This window comes from Artemia sp. Qi Xiang Cuo, chromosome 5, assembly GCF_049724085.1.
Source record: "Artemia sp. Qi Xiang Cuo chromosome 5, ASM4972408v1, whole genome shotgun sequence".
Taxonomy (NCBI): Eukaryota; Metazoa; Arthropoda; class Branchiopoda; order Anostraca; family Artemiidae; genus Artemia; species Artemia sp. Qi Xiang Cuo.
The window spans coordinates 35966776-35989708 of NC_142798.1; the positions used below are offsets into that span (position 1 = coordinate 35966776).

Genomic DNA, 22933 nt, shown 5'->3' on the forward strand with positions numbered 1-22933 from the left:
CAAAATGTATCTTAGAATTTAAATGTGTAGGCATAGATGGATTTTCAAACTCTATCAAACAGTTCGTGGAAACGAACTGTAAGTAAGGAGCGACCCGGCTCAATAGTAACCGAAACTCTAAACAACAGAATTTTGATACCAATAGATACATCAGAAGAATCAGATTTTTATGCTGAATTCAAATATGTAAGTTTCATCAAGTTTAGCTTACCCATCAAAAGTTAAGCTCCTGAGAAAATGTGCCTTATTTTCGAAAAAAGGGGGAAAACAACCCCTAAAAGTCATAGAACTTTAATGAAAATCACACCATCAGATTCAGCGTATCAGAGAACCCTACTATAGAGGTTTCAAGCTCCTATCTGCAAAAATGTGGATTTTTTTTCTTTTCTCTTTTTTTTTTCAGGGGCGATCGTATCGATCCAGTAGTCCTAGAATATCGTGAGAGGGCTTCAAACGGAAATTAAAAGTTCTAGTGCCCTTTTTAAGTGACCAAAAAATTGGAGGGCAACTTGGACCTTTCCCACGCTCATTTTTTTTCCGAAGTCACCCAATCAAAATTTTGAGATAGCCATTTTGTTCAGCATAGTCAAAAAAATCTAATTAATATGTCTTTGAGGATGACTTTATCCCCCACTGGTCACGAGGGAAGGGTTGCAAGTTATGAACTTTGCCCATTGTTTACATATAGTATTGGTTATTGGGAAGTATACCGGCGTTTTCAGGTGGAATTTTTTTCTGGGGGGGGGGGGGGGTCTGTGTAGGGGTTCGGGGGGAGGATCTTTCCATGGAGGATATTTCCTTGGGGAATGGGACATTTCTATGAAGGGGGCGCCAGATTTCCCAGCATTATTTAAAAAACGATCAGAAATCAAATAAAAAACAAGTTTTTTTTCAACTGAAAGTAAGGAGCAACATTAAAACTTAAAACGAACAAAAATTATTACGTATATGAGGGGGTTCACCCCCTAGTCAATACCTCGCTCTTTACGCTAAAGTTTTTTTTTAGTACTTTCAAAAGAGCTATCAATTCTAATTAACCGGCTTTTGTGATTCAGGGGTTTGTGATTAGAACAAAATTCGAAATTTAGCGAAAAGAGCGAGGTTTTGACTAGGGAGCGAACTCCCTAATATACGTAATAAAAACATACGAATATAAAAATTCGTTACGTAAGTTAATTCGTAAGTTACGTCAGAACAAAGTTTCGAGAAAGCCAATTAGCCAAAAAAGGAAAATTAATATGTGAATTTCGTTTTAATTATTCATGTGCGGTGAGCCAAAATCAAAGCTGCATTAATTCAAAAACGATCAGAAATTAACTAAAAAAAAACAAGTTTTTTTTTAAACTGAAAGTAAGGAGCGACATTAAAACTTAAAACGAACAGAAATTATTCCGTATATGAAAGAAGCTGTCCCCTCCTCAACGCCTCGCTCTTTACGCTAAAGTTTGACTCTGTTTCACAACTTTATTTTTTAAAACAATAAAGCCGTCGAGAAGGGACGAGGGGTAAAAACGAGAAGCCTGGGGCAAAACATGGTAGATTTATTTTTAGCTTGACAGATTCGTGGGCTTTTGTATGATATATTAGTGAAAATTTAACTGAAAACTACACCCTAATTCAGAATAGGGATTGCCTCCCTGATTAATAAAAATTTTAAAATTGCACCCTTAGTTTTGCTCTGAAAAACGGCAGCAATATTAGAAAGTGAATTTTAACAGTTGTCAAGGAAAAGGTTCAGGCCGACATCGAAGCTAGGGGAGGCTTTCAGACCCCCCCCCCCATATCTCTTATATTTGTTTTTATTATTATCCGTTATATTCTTCATACAGTTTATCTATCGTTTTGTTTTCTGTCAAAGTTGTGTCTCCCTAAAATGTCACCTTTCCCTCAAAGTCTCCTCCGTTCACATCTGATTAAGCACATACACAAGAGGTCATTGCCCCCTCCCTATTTAAACAAAAACACTATATATCCCAGATTTACTTCATTTTGCATATAATGATTTTTTTTTCCTTTTTACTCATTCACTTTGCGCATGTACCCTCTAATATAAATTCCTGCATACGTCCCTGATGATGATGATGTATATATATATATATATATATATATATATATATATATATATATATATATATATATATATATATATATATATATATATATATATATATGTATATATGTATATATATATATATATATATATATATATATATATATATATATATATATATATATATATATATGTAATTAGTTATTAACAATTAAGATGTCACTAATATGTCACTAATAGGTAACACTTAAGATGCATGTTTAATAACAGGAGCATTGACACAACTTGATGCAACAACGTGTTGCAAGGCGGCAAATATGATCTAAGAAAGAATAAAAGATTCATCTTCACGGGGTCCGTTATTCGAGACGAAAGAGTCTCCAAGTTCCTGAATTATTTTTACATTTGATTCACCAATATTCAAATTTTTCGTCAAACACAAATTATGCAGAATCAAGTACTATAAGTATTTTAAACTAGGTGTGATTCCTTTCGTTTATCCAGGAGGCCCAACCCCCTCTCGAGATCTTCAATAGATAAATTCTAATGTTCTTAACATAATCCACACATTTTTCAACCCCCTCCCCTCTCCGCCATAAAGCCATTCCTCTCTATATGCTTAGAATATAGGTTACTCGTATTCCAAAAAGTTCACTGAAATTCTGTTTTTAAAAGATTCACATTACATACCTCCGTGTTGTCAAATTTGGCCCTCAATTAGAGAGGGTTACGTTTAATATTGCTACGCCCAACTTGTTTATATGTTTCTTCATACTTCCAGCAAATCTATTTCCCCCGATATCTCTGTTTCTGTTATTTTCTATTATATATTAAAATTTTCTAGAAAAATCAACTGCTTTTATTTTTAATCGAAGATGTGCCAAAACGCACCCCCTTTCCTAACATGCACAAAGAGGACCTTAGGACCCTCCTTAAACTGATAAAACAGGAAAAAGCCTATGGCTTTTTCTTCTTTGGAGTAGTAAGAGATGAACCTCAAAGAATCAGGCAGCTAACTAAGTGCATTGTATGTAATGGTTTGGTCTTCAAATGTTCGTCTTTTAATATAACTTACTAAAAAGCAAGCAACCAGTGCAACCAAGATTATTATGGACTAAAGTTCATTCTTTAATGCAATTTTCTTTGTTATTCAAGCCAAAGGGTGGTAAGTTTCCTTTATAGGGGTTTCGGACAAGGCGGTTCTAATGGTGTACTTTTTGTTTTGATCTGACTATTTTTCTAGGAGTTAGGGGTTTTTATATTTCTTAACATTGGACGTGATCGTCTCTTACTACGTTGCTAGCTACCGCTGCAACCCGGAAATGTTTAAAATTAAATCCATGAAATCACGTGTCGAGTAGCAAGAACCTAACAAAAAAAAACTAATTTTTAAATTTTCAGGTATTTTTCTGGTTTGAACTAAAAAATTAGTATTATTGGATAGACACCATAAATATTTTTACAGTTTACATAATAGCTTTTAGCGATTCTGAACTGAAAAAAAAAATTCTTTGGAAATATAGAACAACGCTATAGAGATGCGTACTTTACGGGTTAAGCCAAAAGACTTTGGTTCCAGGAGACAAAAAACGAAACTAATTTAAAAATTCTCAGGTATTTTCTAGTTTGAATTAAAAAACTAGTATTATTGGTTAGACACCATAAATATTTTTGCAGTTTAAATAATAACTTTAGCGAATCCGAACTGAAAATTAAAATAAAAACACTTGAATTATTTCTTTGGAAATATAGGACATCGCTATATAGATACGTATTTTATGGGTTAAGCCAAAAATAACTTTGGTTCCAGGACACAAAAAACAAAACTAACTTTAAAATTTCCAGGTATTTTTCTAGTTTGAATTAAAAAATTACTATCACTGGTTAGACACCATAAATATTTTTGCAGTTTAGATAATAGCTTTAGCGATCCTGAACTGAAAACTAAAATAAAAAAAAAGTTGAATTTTTTTTCTTTGCAAATATACATAGCGTACTTTACGGGTTAAGTCAGAACCAGTTTGGCTCCAGCAGAACGTCGTTCATCATGCTTGTAAATGAAAATGCAGTTTTTTTTGCCAAAATTGATTGTTTTAAAACTATTTTATTTTTTATTACAAAAAGGCACTAGATGTAGCAATCTCCTTTAAAATGAGCCATTATACAGCTCTCTACGATTTTACAGTGCCCAGCTAGCCGAGGAGAAAAAAAAAGATGCCGTATATACAGAATATCATGGTTTCAGCCACTTTTCTTGATTTTCAAGCCAATATACTTTCCTTGTTGTTCAAGCCAAGGGACGGTAAGTTTGCTACAAAGGGATTTCGGACAATGCGGTTCTAATAGGGTACTTCTTGTTTTGACCTGACTCTATTTCTAGGAGTTATGGGTTATTTTAGTTTTTTACTATGGGGCGTGATTGTCTCTTATTCGGTTGCTAGCTACATGTCGAGTAGTTAGAACCTAGCAAAAAAAAAAAAAAAACAGTTTAAAATTTTTGAAGTATTGCTCTAGTTTTAATTAAAAAATTAAAATTATTGCTCAGACATCATATATATTTTTGCAATTTACATAATAACTTTAGCAATCCTGAACTGAAAATTAAAATAAAAAATGATTTCTTTTTAATGGAAATACACAGTTTACATAGTAACTTTAGCGATCCTGAAGTTAGAACTAAAATAAAATAATCTTGTCGAAAGATGAACGTATATAAATATTGCATTCACTTATTATGTCACATATGATTATAACCTATAGACGATTATAACGTCAATCATCAAGCTTGTACACGAAAATCCAGTTTTTTTGTCAAGATTGATTCTATTTTAAAGACTATTTTATTTTTAATTATAAAAGGCACTAGATGTTGCAATTTCCTTTAAAATAAGCCAATATACAGCTCTCTATGATTCTCCCGTGGCCAGCTAGCTGAGGAGAAAAAAAAAGGAAAGAAAGAAAGATGCCGTATGTGGATAATATCATGGTTGCAGCCACTTTTATTGATTTTCAAGCCAATATATTTTCCTTGTTGTTCAAGCCAAGGGACGGTAAGTTTGCTATATAGAGGTTTTGGACAAGGCGGTTCTAATAGTGTATTTCTTGTTTTGATGTGACACTGTTTATAGGAGTGATGGATTGCTTTAGTTTTTAATATGGGGCGTGATCTGTCTCTTACTAGGCTGCTAGTTACCGCTGCAACCCGGACAATACTACTTTTTACTATGATATCCTTTATTTTTAATACAATAAGCCTGATTTAAGATTCTTTTCACTTCCACCCTCCCCATTCCCGACCTGAACCCTCTAAAATTAATTCTTGAACACACTCCTAATATACATAATAATTAAAGCATTAAATACATTTTATGCACGTGCAAATGCATACAAAAAATAAAACAATTTATTTTCATATTGTCCAGACTAAAGAGCCTCTGGATTCAGATAATTTTCTGTTTATCAATGTTCAACTTTTTTTGTCCAATATAATTATACCTAATCATGTACTGTAAACCATTTTGAACTAGGTATGACTACGTTCCGGGCAAATACCAGGATGGCTTTCAACTAGGGCGCTCAACTGCCACCAAAGTCTTCATTGACGGACAGTTTATGAACCTATTCATCGAGTTTGACACAGACCTACTAATACTATAATTAACTTTCGGCAAGACTTTGACCCAATCTAGAGGAAAAGCCTATGTCACATTCTAAAGCACTACGGTGTCCTAGTTGAACTTGTATGAACAGTTTAGAAGCCAAATACTTAACCTGGATGGTTTTTCAGATGAATTTGCAACTTTCTCTGCTATTTTAAAGAGTGTATTCTATCACCCCAGTTGTTCAATCACTATCTGCATGCTATACAGTCACTCATACAAGCCAAATACGGTGAAGAGACATGTGGAATCCTTGATTGCAAGCTTAGATATGCTGACTATAGTGATTAAACGTCTTCAACCGCTGCAGAACTCCAAAGATAGGCGAACTACATCAGCCAAGTCAAGAAAACTTTCAACATGCTAATAAACGCAAAAAAAAAGAAAAAAAAAATCATAGCGACATCTTTTCACAAGCAAAAAAATGATCCTTTTATAACCATTCACAGCGAGATATGCCCACGTACTCAAACGGCCGACCAGTCATCTATCATAAAAAGTCCTGACTGCTGATAACTGCCATACGACCGATATCAAATGCCGACTAGTTCCAGCTTCAAGAGACTATCTGGAAAATCTGGAAGTGGGGCTAAATCTTAAATTAGCTAAAAAATCTATCTCTTCAACAATCTGATTATCTCGATTGCTTTGTATGGCCATGAGACCTGGACTCTAAAGGGTAATATACACGAGTAAACGTATTTATTATATCCAATGGAGAGAGATCAAAAGTTGTTGCCATAGAAGATGCCCTTAAATTGTTGTACAAAAATATAAACATTTAATATTTAATAAAGTCTAACACCCCTAAAATGGGGACGGGGTCCCAATAGAGGCTTGCCCATTGTAAACACCAAAAGATAATTTAGGTGCAGATTTGAAGAACTACTCAGAAAAATCAGAGCCGAATATTTTACATGAAATGGCACATTTAATAAGATTCTGTTCAATTTTTTTTAATAACAAAATTTCTATATTTAAAATTTTAGATACACCTGAAAATGATAGGCCACTATTTTGAAACATAGCTTTCCTTATTCTGTTCCTACTTAACAAAACCTACAGACAATAATTCATTTGGTTAATAGCAGTGCCATCCAAAGACATCAAGGAGTACTGCCGACTATCATTTGCTAGCGAAGAGGCTACTACCATAAGAAAACTCTCTCTAAGTATGAAACGACAAATATTTTTTTTTTTTTGCTAACGAATTTCTTTCCCTTTCGTTCGCCATATTTATTTTCAGTATACCTTTCAATCCCTTACAAATGCACGATAATTTTTAGATTCGACACACCCATTTCGGAATACCAATTTTTCACGATAAAGTTTAAACTGGTTTCACAACATTTTGTGAATGAATTGCCACCATAGCCATTACAATCTGTTTTACAAAAAATAAAATAAAAAGTAAATGTTAAGTTCAAATGTTTTGCAAAGCAATCAGCTCAAAAAAAAGCTCGCGAAATATCAACTAGCTATATTTGTTGCGCCCTAACATACTTTAGGCAAAGCATAACATAAACTTTAGCACATAGGGCTGATATTTAGGAGGTGGCACTCACCCTAATTTTTACGATAATCTCTGATCGTTTAATTTTTAACGTCACTTCTTACTTTCGTCTGAAACAACTTGAATTGTGTTTTGCTTGCATTTAATTCAAAGGCTGTATTTATTTGTATTTTTTTTTATGAATTAGATAATGTAGTTAGGAATGCCTACTACGTTGGAATTGATCAGGTTTAGATATGTATTAGACATACAATATGATGAATCAAAATAAAACAATGCGAATGCCCAACTGAAAAAAACAAAATCTCTTTTTTTTGCAACAAATAAGGTGCGGTGATTAGTTAACCTGAAGAATATATATATACTACTATATATAAATACGAATATATAAATACTATCTTTAGAAACGAGCAATAATTGTATGTATATTTATGTATTTTTTTTTTACAAAAACGGCTCCATATTTTTTCATAAAATTTGATATCTTGGGATTCTCGCAATAAAAAACGATCTAAGTAGGTCAGAAGTCTGAGAAAATTTTCTTAGAGCCTTAATTTAGGCTTTTGCAAAGGACGTCAAGTACTATGTTAGTACATCATACAAGCATTTTCCTATATGATGTCATGCATAGCATAAATAAGATTGTTGAGTTTCCAGCGCATCAGTTATTTATATAATATAATGTCTGTTGGGAGGCCCAAAAAACGAAAATTTGCAATTGCAGTTACTATAAAATGATGATTCTATGGAACCAACACCTGAACTATAGAACGTGATAAGATGTGAAAATAAACAATCTGGACCATCAATTGCGACAGCACCAATACGGGCAGCTAAAGCAAAGGCCCTTGCTAAATTGTCTGAAGTAATCAAAATCCAAAAACGTGTCAAAAAGGAAAATGAAGAGAAAAGACTAGGTTAGAAAATATGCAAAAACGACAGCTAGAGCGTGTCAAAAATGGAAATGAAGAGCAAAGACACACGCGGTTAGAAGACATGCGACACCGAGCAAGTGAGCGAGTCAAAAATGAAAATGAAGAGCAAAGACACACTCAGATAGAAGATATGTGACACCGAGCATGTGAGCGAGTCAAAAATAAAAATGAAGAACAAATACACACGCGGTTGCAAAAACAGCGGCGGCGTGTCAAAAATGAAAATGAAGAGAAAAGACACACGCAGTTAGAAGATATGCGACACCGATCAAGTGAGCAAGTAAAAAATAAAAATGAAGAGCAAAGACATGCGCGGTTAGAAGACATGCGACACCGAACATGTGAGCGAGTCAACTAAAAACAACCTGGACAGCGAGAATCAAAACGTGTCAGAATTGAAAATGATAGCGATGATGATTGGGTTTGTGATTCTTACGTGCCTAAGGTAATCAATTCATCTCATATCTTTATTAAAGAAAACAAAGGCTCTATGACATGTATTTAGTAATGACGAAAGACGTGCCAAAGTAAAACGAGCCAAACAAACTGAAAAAGATAACAACGATAATTTAGTTTTTGATTTTGACATAGATAAGGTTATAAATGCCTACCATACCTTTGAAAATCAGAAACCTGGACTAGATAAATCATTGGAAGAAAAACAAGTTTTTGTCCCAACATCTGAACAATTAAAAGAAACAAAGGTTCGGCGATATATCTTTCATAATGATAAAAGACAAGCTAAGGAAAAAGTTAAAGGTCCAATAAAAAAAACATAATTCTACAAAGGCACTACTTCTAATTAAGGTCCATTTGGACGTCATGATATAAAGAAAAGGCTCAAATTATCTGTGTTTAGAAGACAAGCAACAGTAAGAATACATATATAAAGGCTTGCCAAGTGCCGCGGCCCGGCGGCGAAGCCTCCATGCTCTAGGTCCTATATATATATATATATATATATATATATATATATATATATATATATATATATATATATATATATATATATACGAACTGGAGCAGAGCAACTATTTAAGGGGCTTATTGTCCTTCTTTTGAGAAAAGCCTCGAAAAAGGGCTATTTTCATACAAATTATTCCATTTTAAGCCAGTATTTTACTTGACTTCACTTCGATTTTTGCTGAGCAACAATCCTTGAGTGAATCATTTTTTAATCATAAGAAAAGGGAAAAAAAGAATTTGTCAAAACTACATTCTTGGCATACACATGATAATCTTTACATACACTTGATATCTTATTTTTTAGTGAGTGAGTTACGTCGTGAGAGTCAGATTGATAGTAAGTGACAGAGGGAGGAAGAGAAAGAGAGGGAGAAGACATGGATAAAGAGAGAGAGAGAGAGAGAGAGAGAGAGAGAGAGAGAGAGAGAGAGAGAGAGAGAGAGAGAGAGAGAGCACAAGAGAAAGGTACATAGCAGAAGCAATCATCGGAGTGAAAATCTTCTTACTTCCAATCCAGGGGAGCTTTTAATAAGATTCCGGATCTCTACAAGTTGGCGTCTTTCTTCATCTTGCTTTTGGCGAATTTTTTGCAACTTTCCCGATAGCTCTTGAACGAAATTCTTGAACTGTTCCATTGTTTTGATTCCATCTTCGAAATAACTGAAAAATGAACACAAGAAAAAGAACAATTAGCTACAAGAGCCAAAGCTAAACTTGAACCGGAACATATTCTTTCGTAAACGCAATATGCATTACACGTTACTCTACAACTTTAGCCCATACGCAACAGCTGGTGTAAACCTTTGCGAAACTTCCTTTGGTATCGAGGCCTAGTTATGAATTACCTTAAAAAGTTGCTTTGCAAACCCTATATGACACAAATGAAGAACAAGAAAGCTGCAAATAGAAAAGAACCGATGATTATAATATAAAGAAGACAACTTACTTAGTTTGAGCATTGTAGTATGCGATGAGATGTTCCAAGAGGTCAACTCCCTTTTTCGTTTTTATTTCATTCACCCGAATCAAGTACTGCAAGGAAAGGAAAATATATAGTCTTGAAAAAAACAATAAAGGCTGGTACATAATCAAGCAGCTAACTAAAAGTGAGTTTTGAGCAATTAAAAGTGAAAATTTAGCCAACGACTCCTCTCCCCTTCCTAAAAGCACACTTTTTACCACCATATTTCAAAGACTCATTTACCACGATATCTGCAACAGATGACTTGCTATTTTTCAGTCCTTTTTGTATCCCCTCTAACTCTCCCTTGTAAAAATTAATCTTTCTTCACTTTCAGACTGTCAAAAAATCTGGTGTTTTTTTCTCAAAATGTTTAACCCATTTCTCTTTAAAACTTTATTATCACTGTTTAATGCTCCGTTCCTAACTGGGACAAGTCCAGGCTGACTAATTCCTCACGATTTCTTAATATGTCAAAACAGCATCTGACTATATTGATGTCCGGGTGCAACTTTCAGATCCTCGGCAGTTTTATCCATGCCCTCCGTTTATAATCTAATTAAAATAACACTTTAATGCCCTCCTCCAGCTTCACGGAGAGTTGGAGTTGTAAACTATCCACTTTCATATCCAACAGTTCTTGGAAAGTTCCTGCCAAGTCTCATTCTGGAGTCTATCAACGTTATATCTACTTGAAAGATAGTTCCCCTTCCTAAATTTCACCTTTAAATGAATTGAAGACACTATTAGATAATGATCTTCATTTTAGCATCACTTACGGCACCCCTGTATACCCTAGTGCCTTGTATCTTCAATTTAAAATAACATAATCAATATGATTGGCCTTTTTACCATTATGTTTACTGAGTGTACTTCTTAGAAGGGGCCTCCCCCAGGCCACTCAACACTTCCCCGGGTGGCGGATAGGGTAATGCCTTACAGAAGGTACCTCGATAGGAGGCGCAGATCAAGGGGGCATAGTCCCTAGGGGTCCATAATAGAACCCCCAGAGTTCTATTATGGACCCTGGGCCCATAATAGACCCGTATTTCTGCGTGGTAGAAAGACGTGTCGTTGTGAGACGTACACCGGGTGGCGGAAAAAAGGCACCCTTTTGAGTGATCCAAAAAAAGACTTGTATATGGTATAGAAAAAAAAGGTTTATTTTATATCAGCCGTAAAAAAAAACTATTATAAAGGATTCATGAATCAAAAATATACCCGAAAATACCCAATGAGGACGGTGCTCCGCTTTTTGATTGTCGTTTGCTCACAGGTTTTGACAGTCTAATAGAATTTCTTAAATTTTATGGGTGGGTGTGTGATTTTTACGGGATATGAAATTTCACAGTCAGAGGCAACGCTATAGCGTTGCCTATAGTAAAGGCCATACGGCTCCAATGTTTTATTATTTATTTATTTTCCCCCAGAGGCACTTCATATGGAAGGGGCATCATATAAACTCAAAGGGAGCTCATTCCATTGGAAATCGAGAGTTCTAGTGCCCTTTTTAAGGGTCAAAAGTGATTGGAAGGCAACAAACACCCCTTCCATGCCCACCATTTCTTCCAACACATCCAATCAAAATTTTGAGATAGCCATTTTATTCTACCTAGTTGATTTCCTGATAGAAATTACTTTTTTGAGGAGGACACTCCCCCCACAGCCCTCAGGACAAGGGTTGTTAGTTATGCCGTGGGGGCATATAAGGTTTTCATAGAAAGCTTTGTCGTAGAAACTTAAAAAAGGGTTCATTCGATCAGAAATTCAAAGGGCTAGTGCTCTTTTTAATAGTCGAAAGCGATTGGAAGACAACTAACACCCCTTCCACGCCCACCATTTCCCCAAACACATCCAACCAAAATTTTGAGATGGCCATTTGTTCAACGTAATTAAAATTCTGGAAATTATATCTTTGAGCAGGACACTCCTCCCACAGTCGGAGGATAACCAGCTCAACCCTCCCCCCACACAATTTTTTCCCAAATGCATCCGATAGAAATTTTGAAATAGCTATTTTGTTAAAAATAGTTCAAAGATCATATAACAAAAACTCCGGTGTCGACAAAACCCCCAGGGCCCGGGGGCAGGCGTTGTAAGTTATGCCCTGGGGGCATATATGGTTCTTATGGAAGGGATGCTCGTATAAACTTCAAAGAGGACTCATTTGATTGGAAATTTAAAGTTCTAGTTCACTTTTTAAGAGTTAAAAGACATTAGAGGGCAACTAGCCTCCCCCTCCCGCCACGCCCCTTTTTCCTCAAACCCATCCGATAAGAACTTTGAGATAGCCATTTTTTTAAAAATAGTTCAAAGACCATATAACGAAAACTCCGGGGCGTACACAGCCCCCCAGGGTCCCAGGGCAGGCGTTGTAAGTTCTGCCCTGGGGGAATATATAGTTCTTATGGAAGTGATGCTCGCAAAAACTTCATAGAGGGCTCATTTGGAAATTGAAAGTTCTAGTTCAGGTTTTGAGAGTCAAAAGAGATTGGAGGTCAACTAGCCCCCCCCCCTCCCCCAAGCCCCTTTTCTCCAAATGCACCCGATAAACATTTTGAGATAGCCATTAAGTTAAAAATTGTTCAAAAGTCAGATAACAAAAACTCTGGCGTTGACACAACCCCCCAGGGCCCGGGGGCAGGCGTTGTAAGTTATGCCCTGAGGCATATATGGTTTTTATGAAAGACATGCTCGTATAAAACTTTTAATAGTAAAAAAAATGCGAGGGCAACTAGCCCCCCCCCCCTCCCCACGCCTTCTTTTTCCTAACCCATCTGATAAAAATTTTGAGATTGACATTTTGTTACAAATGGTTCAAAGGTCGGATAAGAAGAGATCTAGTGTCAATACGACCCTCCAGAGCCTGGTGATAGATGTTTTAAGTTATGCCCCGAAGGCCAGCATGGTTCTTATGAAAGGGGTGCTCGTATAAACTTCATAGAGGGCTCATTTGATTCGAAATTGAAAGTTATTGTTCACTTTTTAAGAGTCAAGAGATTTAAGGGCAAATGGCCCCCCCAACCCTTTTTTCCCAAACCCATCCACTGCAAATTTTTAGATAGCCAGTTTTTTGAAAATTTTTCAAAAATTCGATTACAAAAACTCCGGTGTCAACAAAACGCCCCAGGACCCGGGGGATAGGCGTTGTATGTGTTGTCCGGGGGGCGTATTTGGTTCTTATGAAAGGGATGCTCGTATAAACTTCAGAGAGGGCTCATTTGATTGGAAATTGAAAGTTCTCGTTCACTTTTTAAGAGTCAAAAGATATCCGAGGGCAACAAGCCCCCCCCCCACACACCCTTTTTTCCCCAAACCCATTCGATACCAATTTTGAAATAGCCATTTTTTTAATAGTTCAAAGGCCAGATAACAGAAAGTCCGGTGTCGACACAACCCCCAGGGCCAGAGGGGCAGGGATCTTAAGTTATGCCCTGGGGCCGTATATGGTTCTTACTTAAGAGATGCTCGTATAAACTTCAGAGAGGGCTCATTTGAATAGAAATTAAAAGTTCTAGTTCATTTTCTCAGAGTAAAAAAAGATCAGAGGGCAACTAGCCCCTCCCGCCCTCCACGCCTTTGGATTTATTTGATGGATAAACCCATCCGATAAAAATTTGAGGTGACCATTTTGTTGAAATTAGTTAAAACATCAGATAATAAAACTCCGGGGTCGACACAACCCCCAAGGGCCCAGGGACATGCGTTGTAAGTTATACTCTGGGAATAAATATGGTTCTTATAGAAGGGGTGCTCGTATAAACTTTAGAGAGGGCTCATTGGGTTGAACATAGAAATCTTTAGTTTACTTTTAAAGAGTCTAAACAGATTGAAGAGAAATTAGACCCCCTCCATGCCCTTTTTCCCCAAACTCTTCCGATGTAAACTTTGGGGTTGCCATTTTGTTAAAAATAGTTCGAACATCAGATAATAAAAACTCCGAGGTTGATACAAAACCACTTTTCCACTTCGATATTGTTACTTTGATACCAGTTTTGATATTTTGATGAACATTTGATTTTTTAAATAAAAGTTTGATTTTGAAATAGGCAATTTTTAAAGACTTGAAACTTTTTGCAATCAAAAACGAACAAAAATTAATTTAAAAAAACTTTCAGAAAAAGATGTTTTTCAAAGAAAGTAAAGGTCGTTTTAAACAGTGAGAGAAGGAGGCGATACCTAAGTTCCACTCGCTTTAAAATTTATTCATTCATTCAAATTAATAGTTATTGTATGTTTGTTTGCATTGATTATTTATTAAATTTCTGTTCGTTTCAAGTTTCATTTATACTTCAATAGCAAAAGAAAGAAAGATTATGGCTGTTCTTTTTCTCGTCTTAATTTGTTTTGAATTCATCTAAAATACACTCATTTTTCATCTACAATTATTGATAAAATAGCGGAAGATTTCAAATCTTCTGTCAGTAAACTTGGTACTTGTTAAATACCTCGACCCGACACAAGAAGTGAAGTTCGGTTAATCATAATGAAATATACTAAAATATGATGAAAAGGTAATGATTTAGTAATAAAATTATGGAAACTATAACAGAGAATTATGGAAAGCAGACCGCCCAGAACTCATTATATTAAATATCAAACCTAACCAAAATAACAACTCTATATATTAAATATATAATTAAAATATACCTACATAGCTGTTTACCTCACTGAGCGTATGCTAATTGTCTCCGAATGCAAATAGAGAAACCGGTTTTAAACAAATCAAACAGACCATATTTCTCACGTCTGGTCGGGATATTTAACAAGTACCCTGAACTTAATCACGATTGGTCTCCTCTGTTCCTGCGAGTGTAAATATTGTTTATTTTGGGTTCATTGTTTAATTTTTCTGTTTATGTGTTTTTCTCTCCTTTTCTTTTCCTCGTGTTACATTCAGTCATATAGGGTCTCTGCGCTTTTTTTGTTTTGACGGGTTATATATAAGCTGAATTGGAAATCGAATATTTGGTAAAGAGGATGAGGGTTGATGTCGTCGCAATCTCCGACTATTACAATCTTATCGAGCATAAAGGTCAAATCAGTAAAACATTTTTTAAATTACGTCTAAACAGAAGATGATTCACAGAAACTAAACGATATTCTTTCTTTCAATTTTAATACTTCATTTCTAGACAGCGTTTACATTCAGTTCATTATGTAAATAAATACTTTTGTTTTCAGACAGTCTAGATTGAAGATAAAGTAAACCACCCTTTTCCTGTGTGTGTGTAATAATTAATGACTTTGCCAAAATTTCGTCTTTTGTTGTCCAAAGGAAACATATATGTAACTATCAATGGACAGCGAGTAATTACATCTTATGATTTGCAGCTCTGCTATTCATTCTCTCCCGATAAAGGCGAATTCTTCCGGACACCCGTTGAAAGTGACACCACTGCTCTTCCGGTATTTACTAAAGTTGTTGTATACCGAAAGAAAATTGGACCTATGCCGTTTTAATTTCAATATAGCTACTCTTGGGAGGTGGGTCAGAGAATTACCTGACGGGCGTGTCTGATTTCTTCATTATCTCACAGGGGAGCGTAAATAAGGTTATGATGTTCCCTAGATTTGAGTTAATCAAATATTTTGTTTGCCGAAAATAACATTAAAAAACAATCGAGTATTTACCCAGCTCTGCATCAAGTTGCTTAGCCTACCGCACCTTCTCCGCCTCGCAAAAGACAGAAGTGGATACAGGAAATACATCAATAGAATGATGAAAGAAGACGCCCCAGAACGACCTCCAAGGACGGATGGGACTTGAGTCAAAGTAAGTATAGCATCAAGCTTGGATGTCTCAACCGGCTAAAAATATGATTCACTTCAACGCTTGGAGTAGGTCATCAGCTCCATGTAAGATTATCAAGGATTCAACGATTTGTACCATGGTCTTCGAGATACGCAAACACCACATTGTTCGAAATTGCCTCCCGAAGGATTCAATTGACCCACTTCACTCGCCACTACTAAGGGAACCCTAAGTTCGTTATGAGCGTGATTTCGGGAAGGACAATATTCTGTCCAAGCAAGTTAAATCAGTATTACTTTGATGCACACAAAATAAGCAGAATGTCATTGTAATTCTTAAGCAGGGGTCATTTTGTCAAACATTTGATATTTTGGCAATTTCAAAGAGCCTGATGATAAGCCCAGTTTACTTTACCATTTTTGATAGGAATCAGCAGCTCGGTTGCGATACCAATGCAATACAGTCATCAGATCTGGAAACCATTCGACGATAGTTTATTTGGATGCCCTCCTTTTCTATTCAACATTTTTCAAACGCCCCATTACCTCTGACAAAAGCCGTGTATCTTTTGGAGCCTTCCAACCCTTCCTCGCTACGTCAAATATTCGTGACAAGTTGCGTTTTAACGGCACATTGTGCGAATCTCGAATAATCAATAGGCTTATAAGACCGTCCATTGCTTAGCTTTTTTATAACAGCAAACATTGAACTACCATCCTTTGTAGCCGAAAAACATGGCGAATGCCGACTGCAAAGAAATTATTTGAGAACTTATCGCGTTTCCATGGGTCTAATCAGCTTATCTCAAGCCACTGACGTTAGTGACCACGTTTCAGTTATGATTCTGCAAGGTGTTTAGAAATACCATTTTTAGGCTGTCACAAAATTATTGATTTACAAACTTAAGATAGCGAAATTCATAGGCTATTTCAAGGCCACAGGGGTAATAATTTAGTGAACCCCGATTCGCATTCCAAGTCTGGCGAATTCTCACTAGCCTGTCAATATTTGGCAGCTTTCCGTTAGTAACGAATGCTATTGGAAACAGAAGCCTGCTTCACTAGCCAGCTCACGAATATTATCCTCTGATTGCTCTGGCACAACAACGCCAGTAAATAGTCTTTAGTGATAAGAAAGAACATATGAAATCACAAAATCCCCCCCCCCCCAAACTACAGCTTAAAATTTCAAAACGTTAAGAGGGATCGTTTCGGTGGTAGGTGTCCTTTATTACAGAAATTCAGGGACGCCTTCTTCCGGTTCCTAAAAGAGGTCTGACTGTGGCCGGTGGACATTCTAAAGCAATAATTAGGATAATATCTTTTAGTTCCAATTAAGTTTTGTTGAAATACGATGACCTATTGTGGTAGCTTTGCAAATGATAAGGTTCGGGAAACCTTCCCTCTCCTCGACAATTAGTCGGATAAGACTTGTTTCTGTCTACTTCTGGATTCAATCCCTATATGAGTACAAAGTTACCAACAATTCGATAATAACTTAAAATTTAAAGAAACAATATTAAAACATCGAAAAATAATCGGTAGCTCGGTAACATAGTCAACTTTTGGTTAACTTAGCGAGTTTATTGAGAATATATCATGGTTATATAAGAGCCATTTTAAGTAACTGGACAACAATCATTTTAAAATCACCGCTCAAAATCTTTCAGCGTACCCCAAAGGTGCGTGCACCCATGGTTAGGAACCGATGCATTCCAAACCAGTAAATTTCGCTCATTATTAGAATGTCAAAACCACAAATAGTTTTCTTTTTTCTACCTACACTACAATTCACACAACACCTATAAGTAAAAAAAACAACTCGAAAAAAAGAAATTGTCCTCAGTCTTTAAACTTCGGTCTTGAATAAACTAATTGCTCAAAGAAATTGAATTAACTCAGAAACGGAGGCTATAAAGTTATTCAATGCAGTGTTTCTTAACCTTTTCACCCTTGTCGGACCTTCAAAATAAATTGCACGTCTCAAGGAGCCATGCACACTATATACCTTTTTCATAGTTCATGTGGTTTTATCGTAGTCCATCACAGCTCACTCGTTCACGTAGAGCCTTTAAGGTCCTTCTAGCGAGTTCTGTTAAGAAACGATAATTGAATAGACTCAATTGTAAGAAATTAAGAAGACAAGACTTACTTCACACATATGCAGCTGAAAAAATTTCCTTTCCTTGTCCAATTCGTCAGCCAACTCTGCTGGAGTCACCTCGCTCCGAATAAGACCTGCTTCTTTGGCCTGAGCCTTTTTCTCCTTTTCAAGCTTGGCATACTTAGCCTCATACTCTTTACACGCTCTGTCGAAAGGTCGCCTCAAATCACCCCGGATGTCTCGTAAGTCTCCTTTCAGTAAATTGTCGATTGGGAAGCAGATATTATGAGTCATTTGTTGAAGCTAGATGCACATAAAATAGGTAAATTAACTAAACTAAGACAGAGAATAACACTCATATATTTCACTTTAGAAAAGAAAGAAAACAAGATAGGATATTGGACCCTCGTTTAAAATGAACCCAGTGCAGCTGAACCCATGTAACCATACCCTCGTTCATCTGACCCTTGGTGCAACTGAGCCCCTGTGTAACTGAACGACCGTTCCCTGTGTAACTGAACGACTGTTTAACTGAGCCCCCGTGCAATTGGACCCTCGTGCAACTCAAAACCTGTGCGACTGCCCCGTTAAACTGAGCGCTCATGCAAATCAACCCCCGTTTTAAACTGAAACCTAGTGCAGCTCAACCCTCGTTCAATGGACCCCCGTCCAACTCAACTCCATTGAACTCAACCCTCATTTAACTGAATTTCGTGTAGACGAACCACTTAAAACTAAACCGTCGAACAACTCAACCCTCACTCAACTCCATATCCGAGCAAATCAGCCCCATTCAGCCCAACCCTCATTCGACTCAACATCCGTGTAATTCAACACTCGTGCAACTCAACCCACACTGATTTCAACCCCCAATCACCTCAACTTCTGTGCGATTCAACCCTCATTTACCTCAATCCTCATTCAATTCCGTCCCCGTCTAGCCCAAACCTGTCTGACTCAATCCCATCCAAATCTACCTCATTCAGCTCAGCCGTCCTCAAATCAACAATATAGCCAGGGTTGCCACCGCTGGTGATTTATCACCAGATCTGGTGATTTTTCATCCTTTTGGTGATTTTCTTGAATCTGGTTATTTTCTTTTTTAATCTGGTGATTTTCATTTAATTTGGTGATTTTTTACCAAATTGTTTGACATTCGATGCACGATTGGTTTCGCTGTCTTACTGAGGTGAAATAATCAGTGACTTTTATATTTTTTGTCTTGTGTGTATTCGTTATTTCTAAAGAGTGGCGTTATACTGGGCTTCTGTCTGTCCTTTTAGCTTGGCAATCAACTTCCCCGTAGATAAAGATTTTAATTTATAAATGCATGCATATGTGTCCCATATGTGAAAAACGGATTGAGGTTCAGAAACGAAAAAAAAATTCTCAGGTAGAGAAAGCATAGTCCCACATGAACACAGATTCAGCAGCCTAGGCTAGGTCTTTTTCAAAGGACTTAACAGTCTCAAGAAACCAGGGTGCTCAGTCTCAAGGGGCTCTCGTCTAAGGAAACAGGGAAATAAGATTTATCACCGCTTGTCTGATATTTCAGCTTAGACTCGACCCACGACAATTTTCCGAAAGTAAAATAAATATATAAGAAATTGACACCATTTGAGTCGTCTTTTTTAGAGCTAAAGTTTACCACTAAGGATACCATCTATGGCAGGGGGATTAAAAACACTCATAAGCAAATGAAATACGATTTGAGGACAAAAGAGGATTATTGGGGATATTTTTTTCAATGGAAACCTAGAAAAAAGAAAAAGAAAAGATTTTGCAAAGTAAAGACAAAGAAAAGTATTATAGTAGTTAAATAAATAAAAAGGCTCTTCATGTCCAGTAACAGGATTTTAGGTAACAATTTCAGTCTGCCTGGAATTCCGGTTTTAGGTATAAATTCTCTTCCTTCTTGAGCAGTTGAGGCCTTTGAAAAACATAATGTCTTAGCTCAGGGTGCCCAACGCGTCTTTTTGGCGTAAAGATTATCATTGTTGACCACTGATTTCTGGTTATTTTTTTTTTGGCGATTTTTGTGAAAAACTGGTGATTTCTGATGATTTTCTTGGTGAAAATCTGGTGGTTTCTGGTGATTTTCTTGGTGAGAAACTGGTGACTTTTATTTGGTTGTCGTGGCCACCCTGAATATAGCTAGAAAATGTAATTCAGCGCGTTTTGTCGGAGGTGGCAAAAGCTAACTCAAATGGAATGGTCTTTATTAATTGGTTAATTCTTTCGTAGTTTTTTTTTTTTTTTTTATTTCACGTTGCTTCGATGTAAAACTACCCCCACGGCCTTTTAAAAACATTTTATCCTTCTGTCCTATATATCTAAAAATTAGTGAAACTTTTCATCCCCAGGACCAGAACACACTTGAAGGTCATGGTCGCAGCACCCTAGTACAGAGACAGCCACAGCCCACAGTGGCCAAAATCTTAAAAACTCGGTAGAAAAAAAAACACTGTCTCGTAAGAAAACGTCCATTAATGCTGATTCAGGAATGATAGCTATCATTTAAATTCATCTTAACAGTAAAAGTCTATTGCCGAAATAAATTCCCGGGAATTTTTAAAAAGAGCTGGAAACGCTGATAAGTCTTCTTGTCTCCGTTTTGTTTCTCCAGTACTAATAGGGCACTAGAACATAGTCGACAGCTGGTCAATGTCATTTGAAAGCTAATATTCACATTTATGAGTTTTTTTTTATAACTTCGTCATGACAACACAATGATAAAATGCTTTATGGCACCAAAGTCCAGTTTAGTATCATTTTTGGGGTGTAAAGACTTGAAACCATAAAATGTATTTGAGCGGTGGACACCGCTGAAATCTCTATATTCGGAAACCCTTAAACTAGTGTTTAAAATCCCCCTTTTTAATACTTTCCTTCCCAGTTACCTTTGCAAGTGAAAAAGAAAGTTTTGAAAAAAACTACCAAGTTAAAAATCTCGTTCTAATACAAAGCTGATTCGTTAATGATAGATGCAATGTATTTTCAATAAATTCTTTATTTCAAGAAAAAAGGTAGCCTACTTGTCTAAAATATAAAACACATTCTAGAATTCATATTACGAATACCTGGTTCTTCACACGGCCTTTACCAGACAATACCCTTCCGACTCTTTCACAAACAACATTATAGCTTTTTTTTAATTAAATATTTAGTTGGTATTTTGGTTAGGTTAGGTTATTTTAGGTTACGCGCTCTGGGTGCCCCCCTCCCATAATTCTTTGTGGTAGTTTTCATAATTTTGTTACTAAAGCATTGCATTTTCATCATGTTTTGTCTTATTTCGTTAGCATTCACCGAACTTCACTTCTCGAATGTGCTTTATATAATAGACAAGTACCGATTTAATTCTTGGAACTTACGAAAAAGTGCTTGATACCAGGAAGTGTCTTCTTTTTCTTTCTTTTTCTCCCTAGCACTAGCCATTCAGTGGAACATCTTAGGGGTGCTGAAATGGGTAACCGTCATGGGCGCCCATAAGCTGAATTCCAGGGAGGTGGCAAACCTCGTCTAATTGGCATTTTTAATACTATATAATAGAAATCTCAGAACAAAAATATAAAAATAAGGCAGCATCATTCAGCCTGGGGGGGGCGCGACCCCCCCCTGTCCCCTTATGGGCGGCCATGGCAACCATCTGAGGTTCCCGGGATTCGTGTTTTATTTCCCCCACCCCATAAAGGAGTGCATTAATTGGTGACTCGTTTTGGTGTTACATAGCATACTTAACACGATAGTTCCAAATAAAAAGACGATTGATTCACTATCCAAACCTATTTACAAGCATAATAATCGCTACCGTCACAATAATCTTTTAGACCATCTTTTTTTCAGCAGGAATTTTTGAGCCTGTAAAACTTTGGTGTCTTCCCGATACGTTTCAACTTTTCTCCAAATTCTTTCTGACTTTTTTGTATTCTTCTTAGACTAGAGACTACACCTATTAAAATCTAAGCCCGACCTGAGAAAAGCCTACAGTATTTCTAATGTTAAAGCTAAGGCCCAAATTCAACTACCCTCCCTCCTCCACATTCAGACATTTTAAAATAAATTAATTGAAATATTCGATCACCTACGATAAAAAAAAAATATCAGAATCCGGTCATTTAGACCGAAAATAGATAAAATCTAACTTGATTAGAGAACAATTATCAACTTTGACATGCGCGAAAGACACGCAAGCAGCATGCTGAAAGAAAAGCGTTTTCATTGGTTACCAGTGACGAAAATGAGTTGCAATCGTGGCTCTGCCGGTTTTTTCTCTTTGGTCCAAATTAGTTTAGCTGGCTCAAATGGATACGTAATGTAAGTTAGAGACTGCGGACGAAGCTAATAGCAAATTTTGAGCTTCTAATCAGCGCTTGTTCAAACTTATTCTTAAGCCTCGGGTTGAGTTCAGTGAAGCGAGGCTTGATTTAAATGGGAGATAAGTAAAAGGGGGTTCACTTAAATGGGTTTGAGTTGCAGGGGAGCCTAGTTAAGCGGGGTTGAGTTGCACAAGGGTTCGGTTAAATGGAGTTGTTACACGTGAGTTGAATTGCATGGGGTAAGCTACTGTTAAATGGGGTTGGGTTGCACGTGGGTTGAGGTGCACGAAGATCCAGTTGCACGTGGGTTCTATTAAATGGGGTTGAGTTGGTAGTTCAAGGGCATGGGTGTTCAGGGGCACAAGGGTTCAGTTAAATGGGACTAAGTTGCACGTGGGTTGAGCTGCACGAATGTCCAGTTAAGCGGGGGTTCAGTTGCACGTGGGTTCAATTAAATGTGGTAGAGTTGCACTGGGGCCCAGTTAAATGGGGTTGAGTTGCATGGAGGTTCAGGGGCACGAATGATTCGGTTAAATGGGATTAAACTGCACGTGGGTTGAGCTGCACGAAAGTCCAGTCGCACGTGGGTTCAATTAAATGGGGTTGAGTTGCACGGGGGTTCGATTAAGTAGGGTAGAGTTGCACCGGGGTCCAGTTAAATGGGGTTGAGTT

General features: G+C 36.7%; 1 protein-coding gene across 1 annotated transcript in view; it reads right to left on the reverse strand.

Annotated features, from left to right (window-relative positions):
• Positions 1–22933, reverse strand: part of LOC148952090 (arfGAP with SH3 domain, ANK repeat and PH domain-containing protein-like) — a 43530-nt gene that overhangs the window by 412 nt on the left and 20185 nt on the right. The window contains exons 4-6 of the mRNA XM_089089133.1: positions 17991–18245; positions 10070–10155; positions 9630–9783 (exon numbers count right to left, since the gene is read on the reverse strand). Coding sequence (XP_088945259.1) covers positions 9630–9783; positions 10070–10155; positions 17991–18245 — 495 coding nt within the window. The remainder of the gene's footprint in view (positions 1–9629; positions 9784–10069; positions 10156–17990; positions 18246–22933) is intronic.